At 51.7% G+C, this 13,595-nt stretch overlaps 1 protein-coding gene across 8 annotated transcripts in view; it reads left to right on the forward strand.

The window, feature by feature from the left end:
* The window catches only part of CDH22 (cadherin 22), a 177,231-nt gene that overhangs the window by 74,380 nt on the left and 89,256 nt on the right, over positions 1–13,595 (forward strand). For 7 of the 8 annotated variants that reach the window (XM_038369499.2, XM_043495891.1, XM_038369506.2 and 4 more), the window contains one exon: positions 12,428–12,547. The exons of the other annotated variant lie outside the window; for it this stretch is intronic. In XM_038369499.2, the coding sequence (XP_038225427.1) occupies positions 12,428–12,547 (120 nt within the window). The remainder of the gene's footprint in view (positions 1–12,427; positions 12,548–13,595) is intronic. 8 annotated transcript variants of the gene reach the window in all.

A 13,595-nucleotide genomic window follows, 5' to 3' on the forward strand; every position in this document is an offset into this window, starting at 1 on the left:
GATGGCATAGTGCGGAGCGTTGTTACATCTGCTGCTTTCCCTGCCATCTCAGGGACAAGGGGCTGAGACCTGCACACCAGGGGTAAGTGCAAATGGATCCCATTCCTGACCAGTCTCCGGTGCCCTGGGGACAAGCCTGCAGCAGCCCCACTACCATGCTCTGCCTCTCACAGAGAAACTCTGCTGAGATGCTCTTGAGAACAGGGGATGGAAGGGCCGTTCTGCACTGACTCAAACCCCCCAGCATCTCTAGCCCCAGCCTGGGAGCAAGGCCCTACTGCAGGTGCAGATCTGCACTTTGGCTGGAGGCAAATCCCTGGTGAAGAGGTGTGGGGTGTGTTGAGAAGGCAGGACAGACCCTGTGGGGAACTAGCTAGGTGTCTGGGAACCACGGGAATTCCCTGATATTAGCAAATGATAAAATCAGCTGAGTTTTGGGCTCCCTTTCCAAGCTTCCCTAGGGCTGATTAACAGCTGCCTGCCGCCCCCAGGCCAAAGACAAATCCCACAGAGTCTGAGTCCAAGGGCCTGATCCTGGCATCATCATGGGCTGTGCACATGTGTGCGGCACCTTGCAGGATCAGCCCATGGCAAAGGGACCCTGGTGAAACAGGCAGCCTGTGACTCAGGGACCATGTTTCCCTCCCCCATTTCCCTGGGTAGCAGCAAGTCTCATCAGGCCAGATTAGAGATGATTTGGCTGTGCAGACAAAGCTTGGGATCAGGCTCTGCCTTTAGCCCAAAGTCAGCTGGCTGCAGAAGTGATTATTGCCAAGAGAAATTGTTTAATCTCCTCACTGGAAGCAGAGAAAAGGGATTTGTTCAGGGTGCAATCAGTGATTACTGGCCATCTAACAGGTGGCTGTGAATTTTTAATAGAAAGTGCTCGGAACCTTGGAGCTTGTCTGGAAGCTCTTGGACTGGGAGTGACCAGGAGAGAACACAGACCCTAGTTCAGCGCTGGGATCACTGGGCTGGGGACACACTACACACTCTGGAATCCTTTTCAGAGAGTGAATGTCCTGAGGACTCTCTGCTCCTGGGCAGGGCATGTTGATGGGGCTCCCATGCTGCCTTGGGGCAAACTTTCCCCTCTTCTGTGCCTGTCTGCATGCCCAGTGCCCCAGGGTGCTGTGCTCATCTGTGTGCTCCAGTGTCCTGGGGCACTGTACCTGTCTGCAGACCACATCCCCCAGGGCACTATGCTTATCTGTGTGCTCCTGGACACCATAGAATCATAGAATATTAGGGTTGGAAGAGACCTCAGGAGGTCATATAGTCCAACCCCCTGCTCAAAGCAGAACCAACACCAACTAAATCATCCCAGCCAGGGCTTTGTCAAGCCAGGCCTTAAAAACCTCTAAGGATGGAGATTCCACAACCTCTCTAGCACTTGAGACCATTGCTTCTGTCTTCTGCCACCACTGAGAAGACGGTTACTCACCTTCGTAACTGTTGTTCTTTGAGATGTGTTGCTCATATCCATTCCAATTAGATGTGTGTGCACCACGTGCACGATCATTGGAGAATTTTTACCCTAGCAGCACCCAGTGGGTTGGTTGTGGAGTCCCCTGGCGTGACGCCTTTATGGCGCTGGATATATGCCCCAGCTGACCCAGCGCCCCCTCAGTTCCTTCTTGCCGGCTGCTCCGATAGAGGGGAAGGAGGGCGGGTTTGGAATAGATATGAGCAACGCATCTCAAAGAACAACAGTTACAAAGGTGAGTAACCATCTTTTCTTCTTTGAGTGCTTGCTCATATCGATTCCAATTAGGTGACTCCCAAGACTTACCCAGGTGGTGGGGTCGGAGTGAGATACCGCGGAATGCAGAACCGCTGAACCAAATGCAGCATCGCCCCTGGACTGCTGAATTATCACGTAGTGAGCGGCAAAGGTACATATCGATGACCAAATGGCAGCTCTACAGATATCCTGTATTGGAACCTGGGCCAGGAAAGCGGCTGATGAGGCTTGAGCCCTTGCGGAGTGGGTGGTGAGGTGCGTGGTCTGGACACTGGCCAAGTTGTAGCAAGCACAGATTCAGGCCATGATCCAGGAAGAGATGCGCTGTGAGGAGACCAGGAGGCCTTTCATTCAGTCGGCCACAGCAACGAAGAGCTGGGTCTTTTTTCTAAATTGCTTCTGCGCTCAATGTAGAAGGCGAGAGTCCTATGAACATTGAGGGAGTGCAGCTGTTGCTCCCATCGAGTAGCATGTGGTTTTGGGTAGAAGATCGGAAGGAAGATGTCCTGGTTGACGTGAAAGGCTGACGCTACCTTAGGAAGGAAGGCAGGGTGAGGTTGCAGCTGTACCTTGTCTTTATGGAACACTATATATGGTGGTTCCGACGTGAGAGCTCTGAGCTCGGATACACATCTAGCAGAGGTGATAGCCACAAGGAAGACTGTCTTCCAGGAGAGGTACAGGAGCGAGCAGATGGCCCTCGGCTTGAACAGGGCCCCCATAAGCCTGGAGAGGACCAAGTTAAGGTCCCATATGGGAACCGGTTGTCGCACCTGTGCGTATAGACGGTCCAGTCTCTTAAGGAATCTGCCGATGATAGGGTTGGAGAAAACCGAGTGATCATGTTCCCCCGGATGGAAAGCCGAAATGGCTGCCAGGTGCCAGCTATAGCTACTTGGGCATCCAAAATCAGCAAGGGACTGAAACTGACCTCACAGCCATCACGCAGGTGTGCTCCCTCTTCCACCAGCTCAGCTGTCGTCTTGCCTAGAGGCAGGTGCTCCTTGTGGGGGCTGGTCTATGCCAGGTATCGGGCCAGCTGAGATATGGTGTGGGTGGCAATAAAAGACAAGGATGAGGAGCTGGGGGCTGACTCTCAAGGGACTCCGTAGTGTGGAGATCTGCGAGCACTGGCCCATGCTGCTCCCCTGGGATCAGCCTGGCAGGAAGAACTAAACCAGCTGAATGTGGTTGCTCTGGCCCCTGCCAGGTCTCTGATAGGTCGACAGCATGCCAGGGCCTGTGGGATCAGCTGCTGTCCGTCAGCATGAACAGCGCTGTCCATCGATGGCAGGGGATAGCCGTGTCTGAGGTGGCTCTGCTAGTTTTGTGGCTAGCGTGCTGAGAAATGGAAGATGGGATGCTGGGTGCTGGTTTGCAAGGCAGGGTGTGTCAGGTGATGGCTCCCTGAGTGCTGGATGTTGTGAGCAAGCTCTGTTAGATCTGTGCCAGTGGTACTCAGGGACTAGGTCCAGGTTGCCCACAGTGGCCAAGAGTTTAGAGAGCTTGAACGGTCCGAGCTGGGAGAAGGACATTGTGTGCTGTTTGGCTCCAAGTTCAGTGGCTGGTGCCCAAAGAGGCCATCCCAGGGCAGGGACCCTCCTGACGGAGCCACCTCTCCCCCCACCCACCCCCAGCATGTTTCCAGCTTGCTGGGTCTCTGTCCCCAGCAGCTGGGGGTCAGCGGGCTGCTCCCTGCCTGGGCCCAGCATGCTCTGCCCCATCCCTGGCAGCCGAGCCTGGTTGGGGAGCAGGTCACTGCTGCCTCCCAGCCAGATTCTCTCAGGTAGAAGCAGCTCCATCCTGTTCCCTGACTGACTGCCAGGGTGGTGATGGAGAGGGGCACACGGAGAGAAGGCCAATATGCGGAGGCACTTGTCCCCCCATGTCACCCCTACATGTCACCCCTGAGTGGGACACAGCAGCTACTACAATGGGAAAGGGGGATGGGGAGGGGGACTCCCTGGCCTCTTGCATGGCTGGGGCAGAGTCCTGCAGGGATTCCTTGTGCTGGAGCCTGTCCTCATCTGTCCAGGGCCTGCCTTCCTTCCCACTCTGCCATAGCAGGAGCAAGGAGCAACGCTCCTGTGGTGATGGGAGTGAGCCTGTGCCAGGAGCTGGGCTATGGTGAGTGCATCCCTTTGAGCTCGTCATAGTCAGGACGGAGCTGGGAGGAAAGGGCTCGGGGCCGTGTGCATGGAGCACTCTGCATTCTGCATGGGTCTGAAGCATTCACCCTTGGCTGGCATCTGAACTGGTGTGTGCAGGTCCCTTTCCAGCCTGCCAGGTCCTTTTGGGTTCTGAGCGGGGCCTGTTTGCTTTCTGTTGTCTGTTGATGTTCACTGTAGCTAAATGCTGCCAGAGTGAGTGGTACAGTCAGTGGCGACAGGTCCAGAGTGGGACATAGTCTAGATGGGACGTGGTTGCATGCGTCTCCCTGGAGGAGGGTCTTGGTAGCTGACCCTTCGCTCGCGGGGCTCAGCTCAGCCCTGAGAATCCCTTTGCTAGAGACACTTCGTTAATCTGCACTGATTTCCTCAAGCCAGAGCTGGACACAATTCCTCTGCCAGCTGGGTGCCTAAGAGGAGACCCTCCCCAAATTGCTAATCCTGGCTTCCTGCAAGCCAGAGCAGAGATTAATTGTGCTGCAGCATTTCATGGCTTCAGAATTAAGGGCTGCGTTATCTCCCCACACAGCTCTCCAGAGATTGCTCTTGGGGCTGGGGACAGTGACCCCAACAGCACCTTCTGGGAGCACCTGGCAGCCAGCACGCTGCTGGGCACCCTTCCCCAGCCAGCCTCCAAGGAGCATGGCCACCTGGGCAAGCGCTTGCTTTGTGAAGGCATTGTGTGGAGAGGATGTTTTTTCCTCTGGTGCCATTGCGGGGCCTGTTGTTCCGGAACAGAACTAGGGTGAAGGGATCTAGTAGAAGAATGCCATTCTAGAATGGGCCTGGGCCCCCAGCCCAGGCTCTGAAGGGGAAGCACACAGTCTCTCCAGCCTGCGGTGGCAGATTTGCACCTTTGCAGCCAGGAGAGCGAGAGAGACACATCCTGTCTGACTCATTAATTTTTATGTACAGTTGTTGGTTTCCTCTGATTCTCCAGTGCGAGCTGGGCAGGGGAGGAACTTGGGTCTTTATCTCATTTTACGTGTCTAATTATCTCTCCGGCTATGAGTTCAGGGTTTCTGGATATGGGATGTGGGTTATGCAGCACATGATGGATGTTTAGTTTTTATTTATTGTATTTTTATGGCAAAGGCAGATGCTAGAAATGAACTAAAAGTAGGAGGACAAGATGTACTCACAGCGGGTGCTGCTCTGCTTTGGGATTGAGCGCTAATGCTTAGAAGAGGACCGTGGGTGTAGTGGTTAGAGGGCAGTGGATGTAGTGGTTAGAGAAGAGGGGTCAGTGTCAGGACTCCTGGGCTCTATTCCTGGCTGCGGGAGGGGAATGGGTGCAGTGGTTAGAGCAGAGGGGTTGGAGTCAGGACTCCTGGGCTCTGTTCCTGACTTGGTGTATGTGATCTTGAGCAGCAGCATTACATGTTTGTGTCTCAGTTTCCCCATCTGTGACATGGGTTCAGTGCTCTCTACCTGGCTGGTGTCGTGGAGGCCATTTAGGACTCTGTGAAACACCCTGCACATTGCAGAGGAAGGATGGCAGAGACGAGCAGCAGGTTTGTTCTCCACAGGACAGCTGTTCCCAGCAGTGGTATTGTGCCCACTGGTAGCTGGTTCTGTGAGCTGCTCCTGCTCAGTGTATGCTGGCAGCATGAGGCTGTCAGGAGCGCATCGCCATGGGGCTGTCAGCACTGCACAGCTTTGTCATTGCATCAGTTGCAGGTCCTGGTCTTGATCTCCAAGCTCTCAATGGGCTGGGCCCAGACTAGTAGCCGCAGGACCGTCTCTCCCCTGACCAAGAGGCAGTGTGAGTGTCTGCAGCAGTTGAACTCTCAGCAGCAGCGGGTGACTGTTAGAGCATGAATCTTCAGATCAGGCTCCCAGGAGAGCTAGGAATGGCCACAAACCTGGGTCACCAGGGCAGAAGACCAGACCTGTCGGTTTACTGAGACTTAAAACCAAGGACGTACAAAGCAGCCTGTCTTCAGGGGCAGAGGTCACTGTTACATCACATGCTGGGGCTGACCTGTTGGGCAAGGCACTCACATAGGCGGATGGATAGACTTATGAGAGTCATCGTGTGTCAAGGCCTAGGTCTGGGGAATGTGCAGCTCTCACTTGCAGAGCACGTGCAGCAGGGTTTAGTCCTGGATGAAAAGTGTCTCTGGATTCCAAGAAGCAGGGACAGATGCCTTTAATGGCTGCTTCTGCTCCCCAGTGGCCCCTGGCCTCTGTACTGCAGCCTGGTTGCAAGTGCTACTTATCCGGACATATAGCCGGGGCCATGGGAGAACATAAGAACGGCCATACTAGGTCAGACCAAAGGTCCATCCAGCCCGGTATCCTCTCTGCCAACTGGCCAATGCCAGGTACCCCAGAGGTAGTGAACCTAACAGGTAATGATCTGTCTCCTGCCACCCATCTCCACCCTCTGACAAGCAGAGGCTAGGGACACCAGTCCTTACCCATCCTGTCTAATAGCCATTAATGGGAGGAGAGCTACATGTACATGCAGGGGGTTTATTAGACACTGGCCTGTCATCTCCTGCTCTATCATGACACGTCCAGCCCTGTGATGTCATGTGCAGGGATAACGAGAGCAAATGGCTCTGCTCTGCTCCAAGCCCTGCTGCCAGGGAGTTGTGGCTTTTCTAACCTCCCTCCAGCTTGTAAAGTGGACTCCTTGGCCAGACCAAGCTGCATGTGTCCAGCCAGCTCTATTTTTTCAGAGGATTAGCATGGTGCTGGCATGTGAGCAGTGTTCCTGCTGGTCAGTGTCCGGGTGGCACTGCATGAGCAATGTGTTCCTGTGGGTGAGTGATGGGATGGTGCTGCCATGGGTGGTGTCTTCCCATGGGGCAGCACAGCCATGGTGCTATGGTTGCATGGGCCAGTGTCACTCTTGGGGATCATCACACTTTGCCACAGACTCCAGCATGTCTCCTGAATGCAGCATAGTGGGGTAGCTGGAGGGCTTGATGCTGTGTGCTGTACTCCGCAGGGCCTGTAATGGACCCTCATTAAATGGGACATTTCCCAGTTATGATCTGAATTTCTCTCCATCCCACACAATTGCTTTTCTGGTGTTTTTATGCCTGTCGTTGGAAGGGTCAGGTTTTATCATGGGAAGGTGCAGGAGTGTGGGGTGGGAGGCACACTGCAGGGGTGAGTGGAAAGAGGAGGAGGGAGCGAATATTACACAGAACGTTTGGGTGATGGGCAGGGGAGAGCCAGATGGAAAGGGAGGGTGGATGGGAGGCACAGAGAGAGCCTGTCATGGAAATGTTATTGCGGTGTTTCTAAGCACTCATTCATTAAGCTAGGCAGTGAACTAGTATCACCTTGGTGTAGCCTGGACATGCCTGGCAGGGATACACAGTAACCACTGCAGACAGCAAAGCATAAATAAGATGGCTCAAACCAGCCCATCTCTGAGAGCTGATGATGGGAATTCCTGGGTTAGTGGCATTGCTACGGCTCTGAGGAGGAGGCCTGAGACCGATCAAAGTGGCTACATAACTGTTCGTTTCCTCCAGGGACAGCAGGAAGGGTCAGATCCGTGTAAGTAGGAGTGAAAGCTGCCCTGCTAACTCCATGGGCTTATGAATCCTGGCAGGATCCGGGCTGGAATGGCCTCTGGGCTCTACCCCCAGGGGCTTGGGCTTTGACAATGTCACCAGTTGGGTGGGCGTTTCTGTCAGTGAGTTACCTCGCACCTAGGTGGCTTTCCATTCACTTTGCTCTGTTACAACCAGGGCGTCACTGACTGATGTGTTTCACCCATTCAGGCTTTTTCTTAGCCAGAACTGATGTTGCTCTAGGGTGTTTGGATGAAGTATTTATAGAGATTTGGGTACTTTGCCAGGTAACAGTATTCGGAATCTGGTTCTCTGCACTGCCTGGACAAGCAATGATTGCATACTGAATAGCCAGGAGACCTGGTATGTATGTTCCTCACATAGGTGCAGCTAGAGCCAACGTTTTGTGGTTATTGTTGAGTTAATATAGCAAAGCATGTGGCATCATGGGAACATAAGGATTGCCAGATCAGAACCATGGCCCATCTAATTCAGTCTCCTGTCCCTGACATCAGCCATGTAGCTCATGAAAGCTTATGCTCAAATAAATTTGTTAGTCTCTAAGGTGCCACAAGTACTCCTTTTCTTTTTGCGAATACAGACTAACATGGCTGCTACTCTGAAACCTGTCATGATGTAAACATACTAAGTGGAGGCTGTGACGTTATTGACGTGAACTGTGACCATATAGATCATTGTTGCAACCAGGGTCCTATGGTTGCACCAGATCTTGTACAGAGGGGGTCAAGTGGGGTGTCTATGGAAAGATTGTAGTTTGCTGGTTATGATTATGCTGTCTGATTATCCCGTCACAGAGGCCATTAAGGATGCTCCAGAAACAATTAGTTGTAAATTACTTGAAAAGCCTCCCTGTGTACGTGTGGGCCAGCCCATGGGGAATGGAGGCTAAGGGTCTTACTGTGACATGTGACCATGTCACCTGATACGGGAATCCATCTTTGTCATAAATATAAAGGGAAGGGTAAACACCTTTAAAATCCCTCCTGGCCAGAGGAAAAGCCCTTTCACCTGTAAAGGGTTAAGAAGCTAGGATAACCTCGCTGGCACCTGACCACAATGACCAATGAAGATACTTTCAAAGCTGCGGGGGGAGAAATAAAGGGTCTGGGTCTGTCTGGGTGATGCTTTTGCCGGGGACAGAACAGGAATGGAGTCTTAGAATTTAGTAAGTAATTTAGCTAGATATGCGTTAGATTATGATTTCTTTAAATGGCTGAGAAAATAAGCTGTGCTGAATGGAATGGATATTCCTGTTTTTGTGTCTTTTTGTAACTTTAGGTTTTGCTTAGAGGGATTCTCTGTGTTTTGAATCTATTTACCCTGTAAGGTATTTATCATCCTGATTTTACAGAGGGGATTCTTTTTATTTTTTCTTCTGTTAAAATTCTTCTTCTAAGAAACTGAATGCTTTTTCATTGTCCTTAAGATCCAACGGTTTGGGTCTGTGGTCATCTATGCAAATTGGTGAGGTTTTTTACCAAACCTTCCCCAGGAAGGGGGGTGCAAGGTTTTGGTGAGAATTTTTGGGGGAAAGACGTTTCCAAACGGCTCTTTCCTAATAAAAAACCCAGTTAGATGTTTGGTGGTGGCAGCGAAAGTCCAAGGGCAAAAAGTAAAATAGTTTGTACCTTGGGAAAGTTTTAACCTAAGCTGGTAAAAGTAAGCTTAGGAGGTTTTCATTCAGGTCCCCACATCTCTACCCTAGAGTTCAGAGTGGGGAAGGAACCTTGACATTCTTAAATCTGGTACTTTTCCATTTAGAAAGAGCGGTGGGGACCCAGATAGACAAAAGATTCCTGCCTTGTGCCAAAGCTATAAAAGGGGTGGAGCAGGACAAAGGAGGCGGCCAGTCATGAGAAAATCCCTGCTTCCTACCGGAGATGTCTGCTGGAACTAACAAGGATTGTACCAGGGGAAAGGATTGGGCCCAGACTAGGAAAGGAAGACTTTCGCTAGTCTGTGAAAGAAGCTTATTGGAACATCTCTGAGAGTGAGATATTACCTGTAATCAGTTCTTTAATGTATTAGGCTTAGTCTTGCGTGTTTTTGCTTTATTTTGCTTGGTGACTTACTTTGTTCTGTCTGTTATTACTTGGAACCACTTAAATCCTACTTTTTGTACTTAATAAAATCACTTTATTAGTAAACCCAGAGTAAGTGATTAATACCTGGGGGAGCAAACAGCTGTGCGTATCTCTCTATCAATGTTATAGAGGGCAAACAATTTACTAATTTACCCTGTATAGGCTTTATACAGAGTAAAATGGTTTTATTTGGGGTTTGGATCCCATTGGGAACTGGGTGTGAGGGTGCTGGAAAAGTAGCCTGCTGAGCAGTTTTTGGATAAAGTCTGCAGCTTTGGGGGCATGGCCTAGCCCCTGAATCTGTGTTGCAGCAGGCTGGCGTGTCTGGCTCAACAAGGCAGAGTTCTGCAGTCCCAAGCTGGCAGGGAAAAGGGTCTCAGAGATAATTTCAGCACATCAGGTGGTAGTCCCAAGGGGATCCCTGTGACTGAACCTGTCACAATGTCTGTGATCAGTTCATATCTTTTCCCCATCTTGGTCTGGGCTCCAGTCAGCCTGTGGGAGGAGGGGGTTAGGGTGGCTGCACTGCTGTGCTGGTCTGGTCCAGCGTGGAAGCGCCTTGGTTTCTGTGTGGGTGTTTGTTGGTCCCAGCGTTCTCTGCTGTAGATATGCTGGGTGGCCTCATGCTGCCATAGCAGGATGCTGTATCAAGTATTGTTTTCCCCAAGGGTTTCTTCAGGCAGGAGGAACATTTCCTTCCCTCCCTCTCTGTGCTCGCCTCAATCGCCCTCCCGTCCTTCCCTCTCTGGCACCCGGTTCTCACATCCTGGGGTCCTGCTTTTGTCAAATTGAACATGATGTCAAATTAGAGCCATTGCAGGGACAGTCAGAGTGAAGCACCCTGGTTAATGAGACAGCGTTGGAAATCAATAACTTAATTGCAACCATTGATGGACTTTTATCCAATTTACACTTCTCCGGCCCTACTACGTGTGGTGCATGAGGACGCCACTGGCATGTCGGGGTCGGAGAGAGGCAGGGAGCAGGCGGGATGGCAGTTCTGTTCTCTCCGCATGTCTCTGTGCTAAAGCATGCTACCTGCTGTGGAAGATGCTGGAGCAGCAGCCCTAGGGTCTGAAGCCCCTACTTAGCCCCAGGACACAGCCCAGGCAGCAGCCATGTTCTCCTCACCCTTGCTCTGGGGGACCCCCTTAGGCTGAGGGAGGGGCCCAGCCTCCATGACCCCTTCAATCCTGGCAGTATTGCCAAGAAGGGGGCAGTTGGGATGGTGATGCCTGTTCCCCTAGAAACCAGGGGGAGACCCACATGGGACAGTCACCCCATCTGGGAAGAGTATCCAGCAGCTCCCATCTTCTGTTGGGCTTAGCCCAGCGGCCTAGTGGTGAAAGGTATTGCATCCCATTTCCGGTCTCAGAGCCCTCCACAGCCCAGCCCCTCTCAGCCTTACATAGTCAGAGGAGAGCATTCCCTAGGATCAGAGGCGACCTCCTACAGACACAGCCCCTGCCTTGAGTTCCCCGCCTGCCTCAGGTTCCCTCCTTTGAAGTCCCCAGAAATAGTCGGAAGTACCTTCCAAATATAAATATAGCCCCTAGGGGGTCACCCATGCACATAAATCATAACAAAAGTCTCAACCATAGTCCAGAATTCCCTTGGCATAGTTCAAACAGCACATGCAACATGGAGCCCTGGCGTCTCTCTGTAGGCCATGGCTCTCCTGTTTTTCTACCAGGACAGCCACCCCAGCCCTGCCAGCGAGAGTGGCACCCTGCTCTTCCTAGGGGAATCCCCACTCTGCTGGCAGCTCATCTGAACCAGGGGAGCATCCCTCACTCCTCTGCCCCCATCAGAGTTGTTCTGGGTCCAACTCTCTCACCCTGGAGACATCAGCAGGTCAGCTCTGCTGCTCCCCTGCCTTTGGCCCTTTCTGGCCCTTGGCTTTGACTCTGGCTTAGAGCCAGCAGGCATCTCTCTCTGATGCTCCTTCTCTTCCCTGGGTGTCTGGTTTAGAGACAGCAGTCAGCAAACCCTTCTTGCTGTACTCCTGCCTTGAGTTCGGTCTCCCCCAGGTACCTGACAGTCTCTGCCCGTTCCTGACTCCCAGTCTGGCAGCTCTCACCCTGTCTCTGCTTTGCCCTGGTCCTTTATAGTCCCCAGGTGCTGCCCCACCCTCCTAATTGACCAAATAGGAACACTGTCCTGGCACAGGGGCCCTGGGATAACAGGCCACGGGGCGATCCTGAGTTAATTCCTGTGTGAACTAGAGCAGATTTCTTAGAAACACATCCAGTCTGGATTTAAAAATGGTCAGTGATGGGAGAATCCACCAGGACTTTTGGGAAGTTGTTCCAATGGTTAATTACCTTCATTTCAAGTATTTACGCCTCATTTCCAGTTCGAATTTGTCTAGAGTCAACTTCTAGCCACTGGATCATGTTAGGCCTTTGTCTGCTAGATGGGAGACCCACCCGCCTCTTATCAAATTTTTGTTCCCCAGTTATAGGCTGTAATCAAGTCATCCAGTAACCTTCTCTTTGATCAGCAAAACAGATTTAGCTCCGTGAGTCTCTCACTATGAGACAGGTTTTCTAATCCTTTATCATTCTCATGGCTCTTCTCTGCACCCGCTCCAGTTTATCAGCAACTTTGAGTCGTGGACACCAGAACTGGGCACAATCTGCCAAAGGCTCCTAGAGAAAGGAATAGACAGCCATCTCCCCTGTAACCTGTCCTACTGGGGATGGGGGTGTTATCCCAGCATAGGTTCTCGACTCCTAGTCCTTGGCTGTATCAGCCTCTGTGCTCATTTACAAACCCGTGCCCGGCCATCCCCAGGGGAACCCAGGCTTGAAGGTCTGAGGCCCAGCTGGTTCAGGCTTGTTTTTGTTGTTTCTGCCCTGTCCTGTTGTGCAGGCACATCCGTGATGAAGGTGATGGCATCAGATGCCGATGACCCCACGTACGGCAGCAGTGCCAGGGTGGTGTACAGTGTATTGGAAGGGGAGCAGCACTTCACAGTTGACAGTAAAACAGGTGAGTGCCCATCTGCTACGCGGGGAGGAAGGGACTGTCATGCCAGTCATCGGGCCGCTGTCAGCAGTTCTGACACGAGCTAGGAGCTTGGATATTGGAGCCAGGATGAAGGGTGGAGGCTGCCTGTCTAGACAAGCATTTGTACCCACTCACCTCCTCACTATCAGAGCAAGTGAGGCCGAGTGAACCACTGAGCTGGAGAGCGCCATGTGCCACCCTGTAACAGGTCCACGTTGTTCAGGGCAGGCTGCAGTTGTCTTTCTTACTTGTACTTGCTGGCAGCGGCAGCAGCAGCTTCTGTGCACTGTATCCCGAGCAGTAATATACCCCTAGGTGCCAAAAAATCTCAATGTGCGAGGTTTAAATCCACCAGAGGGGCTTTACTAACAGCTGCATTGCTGTCACCTTGGCTTTGATTAAAGGTAACACTTTAAATTAAGGATCAGTTTATAAATGTTCTATTAATATTTAATGAATGAACAGCGGAAGCTGCTCCATTTCTTAATAACTTAGAATAAAGCCCATTATAAAACGCATCTGTAATAAACCCCTAGCAGGTGGTGCTGTGACAAGCTGGTATAAAGTATGTTGTCCCCAGGAGCTAGTGGGGTGTGTATTGGCATCTCCTCCTGATGGTGGAAGTCCCATTAGTGTTAATGGTTATGGAGGAGGGACGAGGCTTCATTGGGCAATAGCAGATTTTAAGGTACAAACCCTGCAATCAAGTGCCAGGAATCCAGCAAATGATAATAGAAGGGCTAGTGCCCTGGGCAGCTGCAGTTCATTCACTATGGCTTGTTATAGTTCCTACAATACATGATAGTGAAGAACCCCTTTTTGCTTTGACCTGCTTCTCTGCTGTTTGTTGCTGTCATGCACCCACAGGAGCAAACACACACACTGGCACACCCCACAAATAAACGCACACGCACGTGCACACACACACATGTTGTTCAGATTCCCTGTCTCTTCCTTGTCGCTCGTCACAAGTGGCTCTTCCTCTCCCCCGTGTGAGAATATCTTGTGAGGGTATTTGGAGATATCCGAG

Source organism: Dermochelys coriacea, chromosome 13, assembly GCF_009764565.3.
Source record: "Dermochelys coriacea isolate rDerCor1 chromosome 13, rDerCor1.pri.v4, whole genome shotgun sequence".
Taxonomy (NCBI): domain Eukaryota; kingdom Metazoa; phylum Chordata; order Testudines; family Dermochelyidae; genus Dermochelys; species Dermochelys coriacea.